Source organism: Actinia tenebrosa, unplaced genomic scaffold, assembly GCF_029948245.1.
Source record: "Actinia tenebrosa isolate PJP-AT-01 unplaced genomic scaffold, QUT_ActTen_1.0 PGA_scaffold5__44_contigs__length_20552954, whole genome shotgun sequence".
NCBI classification, from domain to species: domain Eukaryota; kingdom Metazoa; phylum Cnidaria; class Anthozoa; order Actiniaria; family Actiniidae; genus Actinia; species Actinia tenebrosa.
The window spans coordinates 512593-531585 of NW_028292582.1; the positions used below are offsets into that span (position 1 = coordinate 512593).

At 38.6% G+C, this 18993-nt stretch overlaps 1 protein-coding gene across 1 annotated transcript; it reads right to left on the reverse strand.

The window, feature by feature from the left end:
* Window positions 1–810: 810 nt before the first annotated feature.
* Window positions 811–13974, reverse strand: LOC116307518 (band 4.1-like protein 4). The gene is made up of 26 exons (XM_031717792.2): window positions 13732–13974; window positions 12065–12169; window positions 11555–11597; window positions 11393–11471; window positions 10463–10507; window positions 9738–9790; window positions 9234–9307; window positions 9102–9148; window positions 8823–8910; window positions 8627–8715; window positions 7779–7842; window positions 7573–7664; window positions 7192–7269; window positions 6558–6626; window positions 6400–6449; window positions 5452–5542; window positions 5273–5356; window positions 4778–4870; window positions 4158–4214; window positions 3815–3880; window positions 3523–3612; window positions 3112–3198; window positions 2784–2873; window positions 2105–2488; window positions 1811–1886; window positions 811–1552 (listed from the first exon to the last, which is right to left on the reverse strand). Exons 1-26 carry the CDS (start codon window positions 13813–13815, stop codon window positions 1457–1459), a joined length of 2274 nt encoding a protein of 757 aa, XP_031573652.1. The 5' UTR covers window positions 13816–13974; the 3' UTR covers window positions 811–1456.
* Between the last annotated feature and the right edge of the window lie 5019 nt (window positions 13975–18993).

Genomic DNA, 18993 nt, shown 5'->3' on the forward strand with positions numbered 1-18993 from the left:
GTCTAGTTAAAAAGACACTGTTATCATGCAAGACTGAAACCAAATCCTTGTGATAATTAGGCGCTAATCCTTAAATAATCTTAAAAGTTATTAAAGGAATCTTAAATTCTATGCGCATGCGTACTGGCAACCAGTGGAGTTCCGGAAGTATAGGTGTTATATGAGAAAATTTTGTTGCATAAGAAAACCTCGCGCTAGCATTTATTACCCGTGACTTTTTTATTTGATAGTCCGGGACTCCATAGAGGAGACTATTGCAATAGTCCAATAATCTACTCAGTCGTAGTAAAAGCATGGAGCAGTCTCTCTAGACAGATATTTCCTGATATGACGTAGATTATATAAGTAATAAAAGGCATATGTCCACACTTGACTAGAGTCAAACCAGGCACCTGAATTACTTGCGAAGGATAACGGGATGACGTCTGCTTGACAAACCTTGATGCTCTTGATGGACACCTTGGACGATTGCTGGCGCGTGCCAATCACCAAGAACTCTGTCTTATCGTCGCTTAACATCAACTTGTCCTCCCTCATCGGCACGCTCTAACATCACGAATACAGTCCTCTATGGCAGACACAGCTTCAATTTCACTGGAAGTGTCAGATGGTCTAAACGACAGATACAACTGTATGTCGTCCGCGTATACATCAGCAGATGATAGGTGAGACTTGAGGATGTAAAACAATTTACCCGCATAGATGGTGAAGAGCAGGGGGCCTAGACAGGAGCCTTGAGGGACTCCACAACACAAGGGGAGGGGGAATGTGCTGAAAAAGGTATCCAGCATTGAAAAGGAATGAAACGTCTTTCTGGATTACTTCAGAATTAGCTTTGTTCATAAATACGGATAGTGAGGAGTTATTACGTATACAGTGAAACTATTCTAACCAAGGACACCCGAACAAATTTTCTTTAAATTAGCCAATGAAAAGAGAAAGAGGGGAATCTAACAGTGTCTTGCCTGTCTTGCGCGGAATGTTTATCAGCTGAATCAAAAATTGTCTAAATTCAAAATTTGCAGCTAATCTTTTGTCTAAGTATCTGGATAATGAAGTAATTATGCCAACCCACCCAAGAGAAAAACAACACCACCAACAGATTTTACAATATAAGAATACACTACAAGAGTAGAGTGGATACATGGGATATTCTCAATCTGCTTACCCTGCGAGCAGAGTCTCCTTTTAAAAAAGGAGACTCTGTTCGCAGGGTACAATCTGCTGCCCTTGCTAATCAGAAAGAGACTAACCCTTGTTTATCAGAAACATAACATTTGTTGAGGAAGCCTTGGTTGGAGAAGTCGCACTGCAAAAGCCACAAAATCTATTTACAAGGAACTATCCAGTTCCGAGTTACAGTTTTATACACTTGACCAGTCCCCAAATGTCATACAGTAGTCAGCGCCCATGCACTTCATGAGCCTAGTTGTAGAGAAAAAGGTAATTTTCCTTCTCATAAGAAGGTTGACTTTCCCGATGGATGCTGCTGCATAGGTTTGTGATAACCGCGATACATATTGAATTGCTGATGTGGTGGTGGACCAGACACCTAGAATGTTCAGCAAAATATACGGTATTCATTAGTATCTTGTAACATTCAAAAACAGAAGCAACACAGATCGTATATAAAGAAGAGCCGCACAATGCTTTATGATTTAGAAAAGAAAATTTCGGTTCTGGTTTATTTACATTATAGCTCCAAACAGTGTAAAAATAAAACTAAAAACTTGTATTTTCATAACCAGCAATTGATCCAGAAACATAGACAGATACCGTGCTAATCCACGACTAAAAGATGTGTACTTACGACTTCGACGTAATCCATACGGCTGCCATGGTTACGGCTATGAGGTAACTTGCCATTGGCTTCTACGAAAGGATACCTGATCAAAGATAACACAAAGACCTGTATTGTGATAAAACTTTCCTCGTGGAACCAGAGTTACTTCAGTTGAACATGTTTACACACGTCACGTATTTTACCGAAACAAACTAACAATCACTCTCTTTAGCTTAATGGCGTAATGTTTTACCATTTCAGGCCATTTTTTATTCCTAAGTATATCATTTAATCTGTACGACGATCAAATGTTTTACTTACTGAACAACAGTGTTACCAAAGAATGCATCACTTGGTGTTACTGTGGGTCCATTAACCTCTTGGTGTGAACCAAAAGATCTTTGAACTGAACTATACAAGGGAGCATTGACGATACTACTGGATTTGACCATCCTTGATACTGGCTGTCCACCGGTTCTCTGCGTAGTAAACATTCCTTCTGGACCAAGATCTGCTAGAAATTTTGTTGGAGGCGCCGGTGGAGCTGAGAAAGTAGATTGGCCTGATTCACTTACGGGGTTTCCATGGTGACTGTGCCTATGGTGATGATGATGACGGTGTCGAAGCTCTTTGGCTTCTCTTGTTAATGCTATACGAGGTTGAATAACATCTAATGCTGGTACCATTCTATCGGTCTGCGAGACACTTCAAAATACATGAAAATTGTTAATAGCATACACAATAAATAATTGTGGTCAGCAGTAGTGGCAATAGCAGCATGTGCAGTAAGGGTATGACCAAAGGCATTTTTTCAAAGTCATATCAATATCACTTGGTAGTCCCAAGTGTGTTTGAATGCAGAGCGAGTGTTGCTTGTATTATCACTCCACGTGCATGCAACAAAGTTAAGATGCTATGTACCGCATCCACAAAGTTAAAGGATGAACGCGCAGACCTGAGAACAAGCTAGGTTTATAGGTTATATGGGCTATATACTTACCGGTCATAATCACTATAGACTCTACTTTGTGGCCTTTGTACGGACGATCCATCAGATCTAACATCTGAGTGATAATTACCACGATGATGTCTGAAATGATAATTTACGAGAAGTAAGTTTTCCAATAGCCTGGAGAATAATTGACACGACAGTGCTGGTGAGTGTGACTTGTGATAAAGGTGAATCGATCGCGAGAGGGGAGTAAGCCAGAAAGTGGCAAGCTCACTACATGCCATGTTTCTTTGGACATTTTCTACTCGTATTTAGAAGTTCCCATACATGCAGAGTACGTACAATTAAAAGAAAAGTGTATTATTGATGTTAGTACCTGTGTCGTCGTTCACTTCCACGCTCATCCCAGTGATACGGTGCCGCATCTCCGAGTTTAACAACTTCCTCCATACTGATCGGTTCTCTACAATATTAATTCTTTATTAATAATAATAATAATAATAATAATAATAATAATAATAATAATAATGACAATAATATGGAACTTCATTAAGGAGATGTCCCTGAATGATATAAATGACATTTTGTAGCTAGATCAGCACGATCACATAATCACGATGAACAGAATGTGCCGGCAATAAATGTCAAATATCTATTGATTACTTGAGGGGACAAAATAACTAAAACTCAACAAATACTCATATTCCTTATTCATTGATCTTGCCGCTCAGTAAAGGTGGAACGCTACTGATTAAAATAACATCCGTCAATAATTCGAGCAACAAACCTGTGCTTTTTTCTTGGATTCCTATTTCGTGGTAGCGAACCAGTATCACTACCAGAATCAGCTGAATGAGTATGTCGATGTCTGTGTGATCTACAAGTGATTAACAACTATTATATAATCAGTCATTCATTCTAGGAATTATTTTTAAAGCCGGGGGAATTCCAAAATGGCCGCCGCGCAGCTTCACAAAGGGGGTTAGTTCTAATTTCATTAATATTGTACTGAGCGTTACAAGATTTCCCAAAAGGGGTATTTCATGGTGGCTCCTCCGCTGTAATCTTCAATCTATTACCTCTTGTGGTGTCTGCGTCTACGACTAACGTCATCATCAGAATAGTAAGCCGACCTTGATCGGGACCTGGGTCAAAATGAATTTAAAAAATATTGAGTTTGATCTACTGTTTATTTCAAATGTTAAGTGAAGAGTCTTCAGCAAATGATGCATGCATTATTAGGTATTACGCCCTGCTTCCCGCCTACTCGGCTCTAATCTCCGCGCGTCCACAGGAATCCTAAAACTAGATATTCTAAAAACTCGTCTTTACTGGGTCTGGAGAGAAAAATAGGCCCACTCCAGTCTCGCTTAGAACTTCGTATCGCTATTTATCAAAAAATAAAACTGGTCTTGTATTTACCGTTTTCTTGGTGAATCTGTTTCACTGCCACTACTCTGACCTGAACGACGATGAGGACTGACAAAGGTTGAAAAAAATAAATTTAGTCAATTAAAATATCAGGGCATATAAGATAAGAATCCGATTGGTTTTTGGAAATATACTTTTTATAAATTGAATAAAAAAGCCTTATTTTCTAATTTTCCAGTGATTGTCTATATAATGAATTATTTCAATAATATATAGTTAGGATAGTACGCGCGCGCCGATTGGCTGAAAAGTGTGCTTTATTAGTGAACGGAGCATAGTGTTGACGCCATCCGTGCGCGCGAAGTGCTGGTAGATCCTGCGACCGTGTTTCTTTTTTGCGTAAATAAATTCAATACCGAAATAGATTTAGTAACTATATGATAAAATAAATAAAATAGCTTTTCCATGCTCCGTTCAGTAATGCTTTTTCGTGCTTACGTCACTTCCTGCGTGTTTAGTTTAGTTTAGTGAACGGAGCACAGAAAAAGCTGTTTTATTTGTTAAACGGGAACGGTGGGGGGGGGGGGGGGGTGCATGAGCTCATGTACGACTCGAGCTTGTGGAATAACTCTTAAACATACTGTAGAGACAAAGACACTCCACGTCCTCACCTTGGAAACTTTGGTGATCGTCGTCTTACTTTTCCTGTAGATCCGCTGCTTCGAACCGAACGAGGGGATTCTGGAGCAGGAGTATATAAACCTCTAAAGGTACAAAGATGAATAAATATAGCTGATACTGATGCTGTCAGAGTATGAACGTCCAAACATATAGTGTTACAATGACAAGTACCCCATTCAAAATTGAGGAACTAGAAACCTACAATATAATGAAACTTTCTAAAATATTGTCAGAGCAAGACAAAGAACAGTTTACATGCATTATTTCACCAAAGATTGTGCAGTGTTCGTAGATAGTTTTCCAAACCTGTTTAATTAAACCACTTTAAAACATGTTTAAGCCTTGGTGTGAATGGGGTATAGGTCTCGATTTCTGGTTTGGTTTAGCGTGAAGATCCACTGCTTCGAACCGAACGACGGGATTCTGGGCAGATATATAAACATTTAAAAATGGACAAAAATGCTGGAATATTGTTTATGGCTTACGCTTGGGTCTGTGCAAGCTCTTCCCAGGGCAGTCCAGGTCCACGTGCGGAGTCGGTCATATCTTGATATTGTAAATTTGTCTGTCTGTTGGGAATAAGAAAAGTGACTCTTTTCAAGTTACTAATTGCACTAATCTGGTTTGAAATCAGTGCTACACCTTATTTCTTAGATATACTTACAGGTTTGTGTCAGGGTTAGCGAGAGGCGATATGTTTCCTTGCATTTTTTCCAAACCATTTCTCGCATGGACTGGTGCAGCGCAAGGATGACCTAAGATCAAACAGTTTTCCAAAATGCACAACTGAATACAACTACTTATTAAATGAACATTATACAATTATTGAACGAGGTTGAGCATGATATCGTAAATTATGAAGACCAAGGCCGTCTTATCTGCCGAAGCCGCAGGCTATTAGAGATATAGAGGATATTACATAGGCGCGCGGAGATACGAAATTTATCTTCGAGTGTTGAAAAGATCTCTCACAAGTGAGCGCAGCGAACGAGTGAGAGATTTTCAACACGAGAAGATAAATTTCGTATCTCCAAGCGCCCATGTAATATTCTGTTTATTATATAATTATCAATGGAGTATGTTTGGGCTTTTTCAGGCAATTATTTCCGTGTATTTTTGAATAGTCATCGCAATGGTGTTATCTTCACACGTGAAAATAACATGTTATTTTCACGTGTGAAGATATCAATTTTTCGAAATAGAGAAAAATAGATATTTCATTGGTAATTATATAATAAGAAGCTTTATTATATAGATATCGATGAAATACCAGGTTTTCTCTAGTGTCGAAAACTTGATATCTTTCACCAGTGGAAGATACCATATCTTTCACACGTGAAGATATCGCTGTTGACATAGTAACGTATTTCAATAAAGAATTTTTGAGCTTTTGTTTTGTTTAAGATTCACCGATATCTATATAATAAACAGAACATTACATGGCCGCTTGGAGATACGAATTTTATCTTCTCGTGTTCAATTTAGATATCTCACTCGTTCGCTGCCCTCACTCGTGAGATATCAATTGAACACTCGAAGATAAAATTCGTATCTCCGCGCGCCCATGTAATATCCTCTATATTAGATATGGGCTATTTAGATATGAGCATACCTCTCTCGCTGCTTTGGCTTTCTCGTCTATTATAACGTTTGCTTGGTTTTCTAAAGAACAAAGTTATCATAGCATTAAAAGTGTACTAAAACCACTGAACAGCCGTAATAAATAATGACTTTTGAAACTAAAATCTTGTTCAGTTCATTGTAGCATACCTTTGCACAACAGGACTCGATCGCTTGGTTCGTTTACCTTCTTCTAACGCTTCTTTTTGTGTTCGCCCGCTAAAAATGAAATTGGCCAAAAAGGCACCAGGTGAAAAAACGTCCTATGCATGTTTGGAAAATCAGAGGAAAACTGCCGAATGTCTGAAGAAAACGTTTACAGTTTGCAGAACTATTGACTAGTTTTCTACATGTCAAGTATATTGTAAGCCGAACCGGGTCCCTCCCATTCGCTTTTTAAGGCATTGTCTGTGCATTAATTTTGGTCTTGATATGTGTACTCTGATAACATAACGGAAAAGCAACACCGACAGATTTAGTTGTTGTAGATCATATCTTTCCGACTGGCTGGAATCATGGGTGAGGTGTAGCAGTTGTACATTCACCTCTGAGATCTCGGGTTAGATTCGATTTCACTCGGAGTTTGTTGGGTCTTTCCCTTGATTTGAGGGTTTTTCTCCAGGTTCTCCGGTTCTTCTCCCTTTTAACACTTTAAATTTCAATTTGATCTGTGAGTTAGCCAATCCCCTTGTTTTTTTTTTAGCCACGCGTCCTCCAAATCAAGTTGTGGTTTCAATGAAACAAGACCCAAAGACAATTTAAATCATACTCAAGCCTCCTGTACCTGTATCTGAATCCAGAACCAGTTCGTAGCAGCCCACTAAAGCTTGAACGTCGAACAGGAGGTTTAACTTTATCAAGTCTAAAAAAAAAAGAAAAAACAAACTGTAGACTAAAGCAAGAAGTTGCAATAATGCAAGAAAAAAATACTGGATGCTGAATATCTAGTACCTGTCCAGTTCAAACATTGTTACAATTACAAACGCTAAAACACAATGGAGAAACCACAACAGAATAGTCTGCTCTATGTATAGTTGAAGGTAAGTCATTATTAGATACATACTGATAGATGCCTACTTCAATATATCGTGCAGCCAATTGCAGTGGGTAAAATACCACCACGCAACGCCTTGTTTCTACCAACGTTGTAATTTTTATGACTAACCTGAAAAAAGAATGGTGTTCCACGCAGCATTTCCACAGATGTTTACAAGCGGACTTGTTTGGTAGATAAAAAATATACACGTATTCTCGCCCCTAAAAAAGAAACATCTTTTAACAACCGACTCGCTAACATCATGTCGGAAAACGCTTCGATCAGAATATAAATCTACTATCATTGTAGTATTAAATACACATGCATCTCATTACCTCTTTTCCTGATACATTCAAACTGAACTTTTTTCCTTTAAAATCTATTTTTGTTATTTTTGGCCTGCGAAACGTAAAACAGACACAACAAAGAAAATAGGTTGTTAGAAATTTCTCAACACAAAATCAAAACCATTATATGGGTTTAACAATCTCTTTCCCATGTCTTTTACTAAGGGTTCTGCATCATCACGTGGCGGAAGCCATGTTGGATAGCAGAAACAACACAATTGTTTAACATGAGAAAAAAATTTATTCTTCATGGTAAAGAAATTTCAATGTTCTGCCATCTAACATGGCCACGCCGCGCTTTCTATCTCATCATTCACCAAAAGCAACGACTATTCTAATTTGTATTTATGAAAGACATAAAAAAGGTTGCTGCTGTTCCGAAGTTATGGAACAATTTACCACAAGAGATACGTAACGTCTAAACTGGACCTTAGTTATTAAATCTTTTATATACTCTTTTTTAGTTGAGATTTTATGCCTAGTATTTTAGTCGGTACCTATATGTAATGCGCAGTTGATCATATTAACATGTTAAATTGCGCAATACAAATAATAAACTATTATTATTACTATTATTATTAAAACTTTCCCACTGTGCCGTGTGCAGTCATGAAAAAAGCATTTGGGGAATGACAGAACTGAAGAGAAGTATCGAAAAGCACTCCTAACATTGCCTCTTGTGTTGTGCCAACTGCACAAAGCACGCGCGTGCGTTTTCTTCGATAAAACATTGCAACAGATATCAAATGACATATATCTAACCTAAAAAGATTAGAGTGATTGTCAATCGCTGACGCCATGTTAAACAGAAGAATAACATTGCGATCTTGACTTACCATAAATATGTTCCAACTGGAGTTTTATTATTGTACACAATAACACCAGCAGGTTTTAAAGCGACAAAATATTCAATATCATCTTCTCCCTGTTATAAGGCATAGTGAAGACAAGAAAAATAGATATAGTAGAAATTCTAGTGACTAAAAATCACGTTACAAACATTTTAAACTTTGCTTTAAGTTCTAAATTTACCTTTGCTAAATGTAAGTCCACGCCATACATCTCTAGCCACTTGACTTTGTCCAAATACATGAACTCAGCAACTGATGGAACTATTCCACTAAAATATATCAAGAATGTTAAAAACAATTACGATAACTTTACAGGACATTGTGGTTCATTTTGTGGGCTAAAATCTGGCATCAGCCAATCATAAACGAGAAATATAATCGATCCAGCCAATGAAACTGGGGAAACAACTCAAATGTGGTTGTGGTAGCGGTAGCGGTATGCGTCGACTTCTTCACTCACGTCAGTCTTTTATGACAATCCATTATCTTTGCTTCTAGTTCCTCTGTCTAGAAAACAACAGACATTAGTATGGAATTTCTTATGACAATGTCCTAACAAACACATGTCGATGAAGCAAAGCAGACAACTGACCTGTTTGGGAATAAAGCGGAACTCGGAAACATAGCCTTGAGTATGTTGTCTGGGATCGAAGTCTCCAAGCTCGGCTAAGATCAAACACATGTTGAAAATACTGTCACAATTAATATGTTGAGTTTGTTTTGGAGCAAGCCGGTAAGTTTATGAGAAGGTTTACAAAGAGTTTAGACAAGGGGAGGGGGGTTGCATGTGTTGATGTGGAAGGGGGGAGTGGGGAGTGGGGAGTGGGGAGTGGGGAGCTCTGAGACCCTTGTCCTGGGAAATTAGTGAAGGGAATCGCGAGGGAGGGGGCTTTGGAAAGGGGAAGGTTCCTGAATCCCCTAAGGGCCTGCTATGAAGGCTAGCAGGCTAGCAGGCTAGCAGGCTAAAAAGACCTCCGTTCCTTCCCCCAAAAACCAACAAGACGTCCGGAAATAAAAAAAAGTCGTGCTAGCCTTAAAACGTGTTTGGATTATCGCGCGCTAAGATGAAATAGGATAACATGAACTGTAAACTTACACTGCAAAGCATATGACGAAACTTCTGATAGTAAGTTTTGAGAACAGGGTAGTCTAAGAAAAAGAAAAAAGCATATACGACATCAATGCTTGTCTCTACCTGACCCCAGACTAGTCCTAAATATGTGGAAGGTCCACAGCCTGACAATGCGAACAAAAAAGTTAACCCCTGTTCTTACCGCTTGCGGTGGATTCGGAGTCGGAACTGATCGCAAGCAGTTTATGAAGTAGTGAAAATCAGAAAACAGTCGGTGTCAGAATCGTAGTCTAAAGGGCGTCGGAATCTGAATATGAAAGTTTTGCTTATGATGAGGCTTTTTCACTTGCAACCTCTCGCAAGATGAAGTAAAAACCAAGCTTAGAAAGGTAATGAGCGCAAGTCCATTCTGAGCCGGTGAACACAAATGACTGTCAATGATGTTATGAACCAAAAGAATTGAAGTCACAACTATTAGAGTTAAAGTTAAAACTATATATCTTAACTATATCTATATCTTATAATACATTACGGTGCGTGTCCTCATTAGGCTTTCCACTTCTGGTATCCGTTTGAGGTTTGGAATATCCTTCCTTTGTGTTTGAGAGGATAATAACGAGGAAAATAATTGTGTGAGAGGACTGTGAGAGGCAAGCGTCGCATTCTTCATTAAAGAAGCAGCAAATATTTACGGTAAATTAATTGCTAGTGGTGTTTATATTTTACCTGTATGAAAAACCGTTTCTTACCTTCCTTGAAATATATCCCTTTTTATTTGGAGAAAGAAGAAATATCTAAGAAAATGAGAAGGTAATTAGAAAATGAAACAACATGGAGAAGAATGGAAAAATGATCAAATAGAGGCTTTGTAAAGAACACTTTTAAGCTCTAAAGTCAACGAAGAATACTGAATCAATGTATGACAAACTGAAGCGATTGTCCCAATATAGCAATAGGATACCCTACTAATACAGACAATAGACCCCTTGCATGTGACGTCAAAGCAGCTCGATCTGGGGGACAAAGCAAAAGAATCCCAATCTTCCGAAAATTGGAAACTATTGTTTAGTCGCTCAGATTGAGCTGCATTCCAACGTGCTGCAATGGCTATATAAGGAACTCTCAGTTTTATGACATGCGCAGTTTAATACAAGTGCATTTCATAATTCGTATCAATGGTTCATAAGACATGGAACATAAGGCCTAAGCAGCAACAAGTGAATTAAAAGTTTTAAGCAAACAACGACACTTTTGATATTTGGCAGTTTCAAACCAAACATGTTACGGCAGGTTCGACTGCCATCATCAGTCATGGTAAAGTACAGTGAGATTACATGGAACATACTAGTGCGACGCGCCTGTTAGACTGCTTCTTTAGAGCTTTTATCCTTTTTAGATTTTAATCTCTTTTTTCGGAGGTTTTGATCGTCATTGTGAACGATCGGCACATCAAAGAAATCGTTAATGAATGCTTATCACATGCTTGCTTTCATTTAGTTATGGACTACCGTGTGCTGTGTTTCATCATAGCTAATTAGCTATGGTTTCATCACTTTTAGAATATATTTTTAAAATGGGTGTGACTAGTTATTGGTCGAAATTGATACCATTTTGATTCATTAAGTGGGATTTTTGGTCCCCTTGCAACTTCGGTTCAATAAAACAAGAAAAATTATTACCTGGTGAGCTCCTCTTGTAAGTTACAAGGATCAGAAGCATAAAACTTGACACAAAAGTATAACAGATATGGAGGACCTGCTGTAAAATGAATAGAAATGACCGGTAGTGTTAGTGTCAGCTTATTGGACTATAAAACAGAGTGAATCAGATGATCAGCTTACCCTTTAATTGTTTCATAACGAGTTTCATGGGATCCAGCCATCTCTGGAAGGACAAACAAATGGCAAATACTAAGCAAAAATACACTAGAAACCAAGACATTGCTATTTAATACTGAATGCTAATATTGACAAGTATTCATACTGATTTACACTATTTAATGTACAAGTTCGTTCTTTTTTCACAACTCGTGTAGCCTGGGTTCCATTTTGCTTCCCATGGTTGTAACGAGGGAGCACCGAAGGCGCAAGGGAGAAATAAGTAACTTCTGGACCCTAGGGTACATCTCGTGCAAAATCGCACACACACGTTTTCTAAATCGTTAAAGTGTTGGTCCCAAATACTGGGTCGATTACAGCTACCAAGGAGACTACCCCCGCCAAATCCACAGGAATCCCGAATGAATGAAATAAACTTTGTTGCCGAAAACAAACTTTTGGGAGTGAGGACGTGCCCCCCGTGCCTCCCTCCCTTATTATACTGAGTGTTGTCTTGAAATGTCATCTACTTACAGAATGGCTTGCCTTGTCGACGTAGCGCAGCCCAAAGTAATCTCGCTCAAGCAAATTCAAATGATCGAAAACTTTTTCAAGAACCTCTTGTCCCTTGGTCGATTTCTGCGTTGTATCAAACAAACACTGTTAAGGGTGTATTGTTTTATTATTGCTAAACTCACTTGATTCAAACTTCCAATTTTATTTAAAAATAAAGCCATACTAACTAACCGTAATTCATCAATCGATGGACAAAAGCAAATTGTAATCAATATTACAACTTTCCATTGGTCGTAACATCCCCCCCTGTTTAATGGGGAGTGAGTAAGGTATCTGATGTGTCATTTCGATAAAAGCGATTTCGTAGTTAGATGATCCAAGAGACTTCACGAGATTGGCTCTCAGAAAAAGAGGAAAAGAGGACCCTGGTGGTAACGTGATATGTTGCTTGGAGCTTCTTCCTCATAGCAACAGTGGCAAATAATCCAGTATGACTGACATATATAGCAGTTCAGTCAAGTTATGAAACATTCTAAGTTTTGGAATAACACGTGCATATAGTAGTACATAATATAATGCCCTTTGCAGACAAAAAAAAGTTACAAAAGAAAAAGCATAATGGATTGTTCATATCAAGTACATGTCATCATACAAATGTTAGTTGTTGATAGGATCACAAATCTTGCAGCCATGTGTGTGACCTGCTACGAAAATCCATTAACTTAACACTGCTTGTTTTTATATTGCAAACTGAGGGTCACGTAGCGTAGAAATGTCATAAACATTAATCTATCAAAGAATCGTGGTGAGTATAACAGATTTTTTTTTTTTTTTGTCGTGTTTTCCTTCAACCCCCACGCACCTGATGTCATATCACAGCAGTAAGCCCGTCCTGCTTATGAATACAACTAAATTACTTTACATCCTTTTGTCTGAGAGGTTTAAATAAATATGGTAATAATCATAAATAAAGTTTTCTTTTTTTTTTTTTCTTTTTTAAATTCTTTATGAGCTATGGATAATTCTAATATTTATAAACTACCAACATAATTCGATTAGCGAGAATATTTGAAGTGCACCACTGCGAATTTTCTTGATCTTATTCAAAAGCAAAGATTCATATTCCTATACAGTAAATAATACAGTAATATGCATGCGAGTGTCTGCTCGTTTGTAATATATTTATCCTAAAGGGATAAGTCGTCCTAGAAGTCACCCTCATGTCAAGATCATATCATTCCCAAACGATTCGTGTGCTCTATTTCCTCAAGGCATACAACAATGATTCTCTGTTACGCATTAACATTTGTTAGGAATTAGTTTGAGCATCATCATTTGGGGCGATAATATTGAGCTTCTTCTTAACCCTTCTGTACCCTGTCTTTCTTCCATATAAAATAACATCACTTGAGGCATGTATTGTAGTAACGTTATACCTTTACAGTGGCGTCGCTGAAGATGTTGTGGTAGTCATAAGAGTGAATACACTAAACTGGAGTACGTGTTTATACTTTCAAAAAATGGCCAGTCTTGAATTAAAGGTGTCCAATCATTCAACACAACACAACGCTGCTGTCAACCCTACAAGCCTATAAAATTCAGCTGGGCCAATATACTACAGGGTTGATAGAACATCTACGTTGACTCTTGTAAAAAATACGAAATGATTAAAAAATCGTACTCACTTGGATTGTGACAGGAAACTCGCTCTCGTCCAAAAGTATAACATGACAGTAAAACTCGGCTTCTCTCCTTCCAAAGCAAGCCATTTGATGGTCGTTATAGATTCATTCCTTAGGACTATCTGTGTAGCAGATATTCGAGGTTTCAGATAGTCATAGTAAAAGCTGGTAAAAGCTGAATAAGATGATACTTAGATTTAAGTAATTAATTAACCCAAGCCGACTCTAAGGAATCAACTGACGACAATTTGCCATATGCAAATGAGAGGCATGATGCGTGACAGAGGTCAATTAATAACCAAGTGATTGTTTTAGTTAGTTGCCATCTCCAACAACTTTCTAGGCGTATTTCCATATCCCTGACAAATGTCAACTAATCTCGTTCCTCACAGATAAAGACATATAATGTGATGAAAAACAGCCCAAAAATATAAGCCTTTGGTTTCTTTTTTGCTACTTTCCTTGAGAAAGATATTTTACACTAAATTCACATCCATTGTATTATAAATGTATCGTAATTATCTTTCATATTCCTCTTTATACAAAATTGTCTCAACATGTAATCTCTTGCATGGAATAATAATTAAATGATTGATTGATTGACCTCCAACTAATTGATTAAAAAAATTCTCCTTCCACATTCTTCGCTGGTCCTCTTTCAAGTTAATTTCAAGTACATTGTTTAAACTAGCTTTCGAATCATAATTTATATATATTTTACAGCGCTTAGAGCCGACTTGTATAGGCGCTATATAAATCATATTATATTATATTATATTATTACATTCTTGGCGTTTGTGGCAGTGATGCCTTTGACGTCACCTTTTATCCAGTGCCATCTCGGCTCTAGACTTGGAAACAAAAGACCATGAAAAGGTTGACGATGTTTGATCAGCTAAATCTTTTTCGTCACTTCCGCTATAGAAAGAGGCAAGAACTCAAACATAGAAAATACCAATCTCGTACCCAGATCCCACATTCCTCTTGGTTAGCATCGATAATCAATTCTCATGTGAGGGTCTTGGAAAGAATTGTTTGTGGGGAGGCCCAGCTGGGCGACATAAAACAGGGTGCCAGATATAACAGACCTTTTTACGATATGGCGGCCATCTTGGATTTTAGACATAATGGGAGCGATTATTGCAAAAGTTATAGGCTCCACAGTATTTTATCCTCACTGCATACTCATTACCGATGGAAGGTGACCGCGACTGCTGGCAATGAGCATGCGAAAAGCATGTGATGCTTCGTCAACCTCCACCAGGGATGGTGGGTGGGGTGAATCTTCTACTCTCTCGTTAGGCAGCTTCATAAAACTCTTCATACGGATATCCAAACATTGTTATGTAAAATTATAAATTGAAGCAATAGTAAGCTTAACCTTATATTTTGTTTACCATTTTTTATCCACTTTTCAAGACTGTTTAGAACTGTTTTGTTGTGACAAAAATCGGAAATCTCCAAAATTTTGATTGAATGAAAGACATACAAGTTAATTTTCACTAAACAATTAAGCAGCAATTAAGAGCGTATGTCTGTAAGCGTCGAGAATCTTAAATCAGTTTCAAAAAATCGAATTTCTTTTTATTGTACCAAAACAACCCTTTGGGTAAGTTGTTTTAGGAAATAATATCAAAATGTCCCAGCGCGCTTTTATTTTTGAGAAAATTGCAAAAGTTTGAAAAATCGATTAAAATGGGTAATTTTCCTAATTAATATGCAAAAATCGATGGCCATCTTTAAAGAGCTCTCAATAGATCAAAAAGAATCCAAATGAATTCATATTTCCCAGGTAGTTAGATCAACTCTATATCTTTAAGAATGGTTCAAGAATTTGTGATAAATTGCTTTTTAAATACGAGAAATCGGCCTTCTAAAACATGTTGTGTTTTTATGATCGAGCGGCAGTCAAATTATAGGTGAAATTCAGCCTCCAATATCGCTGCTGGTACCTAATAAATCGAAAGAACACTTGCACAGCACGAAAGTACACATATTCTAGTTTACTTGTGTCAAGTTTTAGCTCCGACTATTAAAATGCCACCGCGTGAAGGAATTTCAACTTGTAGCGTTCAAACACGCTATACGGCTAATCAATTACACGGGTTGTTTATCAATATAACACTCAATCGACTCAATATTTCTCTTTTTTAAAATTTTTGTATTAAGATGGTTTGCCAAGAGTATAAAAAGCATAACTAGAGAGTAAATACTCTTCAATCAAGTGGTCCTCTGTGTTAATCCACGATAATCGAGCGCAGCTTGAGCTTAAAACCATGTCACACAATCTGGGGTCAGGACAAATGCACACCGTATTGCAATTCTAATTGGAATAGTAAAAAATCATTAACGAAGTCTCAACATTTTAAGGAAAATAATGGATGGGCTTGACTAAAGTTTTCAAATAGATAACGATTAACTTTTTTGGGAAAATTAATTCAACTTGTAGTGACAAAGCATGCTCCGATTGTCACTCCACAGTCTTGCCATCCGTTAAAACAGGGAAAATGCTTAATGATATATGGAGTTAAAGAAACTTGCAATATCTGTTCAGACCAAGTAATCAAAGTTTGGTGGTTTGGTAACTGGTAAGTTACGATAATGATCCGGGTATGGTTTTTCGATCTTCTTGTCATAAGCAGGGTATGCAATTTCATTTAAGTTCCAAGTTCTCCCTGAGCTTCCTGTCATATTCAGGGTTTCTACTTTCGTATTGACCGAAACTGGTTATTATGGCCGTAAAAAAACGATACGCGAGATGACATGATAATTGAAACAGGAACTCAGTGCAATAAATTATATCTTTTGTCATAAACAGGGTCTACAAATTTGAGTTTTTTTGTCATAAACAGGGTACCCCTTTCAGAATCCCAGCGAGCAGCAGTAAGGGGGACTCGCGGAATCCAAATCGCCAAGCATCGAATTTCACGGGTATTACCCGCGTTTCAGGCCCCTCCAAAAACATGCGTCGGCAGCGGGTATTACCCGCGCGATGATTCCCTTACTGCTGCTGTGCGAAATCTATGTATTAAGTTAAAATATTTGTTTTATATATGCATGAATGTAAAGAGTTCGCTTATGATTTCTGTGTAAAGTGCTTGAAACCCAAGTTTGTTACCCCACCGCCAAATAAGTATATTTGTTGTGGTAAAAAAATGCAAATAGAAGATGACACGTCAGCACAGTGTTATGAGTGTGGTAAGAACATTCGCAATGCCGTACCAAATGCTACCAGAGAGCAATATTACGCCAATGGAGGTCGTAAGAAAACACCTTATAAGAGAATAAAATACTTTAGGGACTGGATGAGTCATATCCAAGGTTTACGACCGGTATATTTAGACAACGAAGTAAAGAAGAAAATCATAGACCACTTAGAAGAGCCAACCCCGCAAAGTCTACGGAAAACGCTGAAAAAATTAAAGCTAGGGAAATATTACAAAGCTATTCCTTATCTTTTGTCTGAAATTACCAATGAACCCATCCCGGAGGTGTCTAGGGATGTGATGAGTAGAGCTGAGTGGTTGTTTTGCCGTTTGGATAAGAATATTCCCCACTATCCAGACGCGATTTACGAAATCTTCTAGGAAATCGACCCCAAGCATTCGCTGTTAGTATGGATACCCAGACGTTGACGTGAATTCAAAGTGAATGTTTATTGAGCGAGTTTTCTTTGTAGGTCTTCCTTTGCTTGTTCGTAGATCTTCTTTCGGGTTTCGTCGGAAAGATCCCTTATGATTGTTTTTTTGGTGCCCGATTTTAATTCCTCGTACTTCTTCTCCTCTGCCAGAATCAAGGAGAACTCCACGTCGTCTATCTTACGATCGGCAAGAGCTTTGGAGACGAGGTCGGCAATCGTGTTAGACTTTGCCCTTGCTAGGGCTATGGTCGTGTCATGTTTGGATATCTTATTCGATAATTGTTTCATGATGCCCGTGGAGACAGCGGAGACAATACCACAAGCCGCCCCAACGCCGGCCAAAGGGACACCCACAACGACGCCGGGCCCCGTCAAAGAAGTAGCAACACCACTGCCCGTCAAAGCAACAGACAAAGATCCCGTCGTTACCGCCGCCTTATGCAGAGTGCTGCGGGCGCGGGCATACTTCTTCCTTACGTTCTCGTAGTGTTTAACTTGTGCGTCCAAGTAAGCCAGGATTAGGTTTGCTTTGTTTAAGCGAAAGTTCTCAGCGTTTTCAATTGGTGCTGTGGTGTGATAGTTTGGAACATCTGGGTACAACTGAGGTGCTGATGGTATAACATCCATTATATATACTAATGTACGACGCTTTTGGGAATGATATTGAGGAGCAGCCACATCACGATAATCGAGATTACTGGAATTGGAGGGCCTTTAGGAAGATGTTTCCGCATGCAGACCCTAGTAAGTTCGAAAGAAAGCCAGATGGGATTTACTTCAACGGCTCCAGAATGTACAGCAATGAGGACTTGGAGCCAAAGGCGACTGCCAAGCACGCGGTAGAAAGGCAACCTAATTTTCCAGAGAATTTATTACCGGCAACGGAGGATTACCCATTTTACGATAACAAAGGCGGCGCAAATGACTTTGCTAAGATGGTTACCTCCTTAGAAATCCCCGTGGGCCCTACGACTTTCAAGACAAAGGTCAGAGACATCTTTAGAGAAACTGCCATGAAACATACCTCAGGGAAAGAATCCAGAGAATGGTTATCAGGTCCCAACATGCGGTATTGGCCGCAGCAGTTAAACTTTGCTGTCTGGGCTGCTACTAAAGGATGTGGCATAGCCGCGGACATGTTCCATATTCCTTTCCTAAGATTCCATGTTGCTTTTACTATTCGTAGGATATTGTTTGAGTTAGGAGCGCCGCTTCCTGGTGACACTGTCTTTAACCCAAAGGATAACAAATATGACAAAGTCGCATGGGAGCGATTAAGGAATGAGTTTAAGCTTACCAACCCTGATTTTCGCAACAAAGAGGGTGCCGCCCATGGTTTAGGAGAAACATATACGTATGCCTCTTACGTCGGTGCCAGCATAGAAACGCCGGGTATGGGGTATCCGAGTTCCTACGAATTCTCCGACTTAGGAGGCAGCGGAACAAAGGGTAATCTAATTTACTTCATAGAAAGCAAGCAGAGATATCCATGGGCGCCTTTCTTTGCCGCGAAGGGCATTGGACTGAAAAACCTAGCAAGGATTAACCGCAGCATCGAAGCCTTTGTCTACTGCATTCTAGGGGCCCAGGTTAGCACTCGCAGCCCCATCGTAGATGCCAGTGGT

What these genes read in the sequence shown, in the direction of transcription:
- LOC116307518 (XM_031717792.2), bottom strand. Translation starts at nt 13,815, where the DNA reads ATGGCTTGCTTTGGAAGGAGAGAAGCCGAGTTTTACTGTCATGTTATA. An exon ending in GCTAACCCTGACACAAACCT is followed by an intron (nt 5,357 to 5,451) that starts GTAAGTATATCT and finishes TATTCCCAACAG; the next exon opens with ACAGACAAATTTACAATATC. An exon ending in AATCCAAGAAAAAAGCACAG is followed by an intron (nt 3,199 to 3,522) that starts GTTTGTTGCTCG and finishes TTAATATTGTAG; the next exon opens with AGAACCGATCAGTATGGAGG.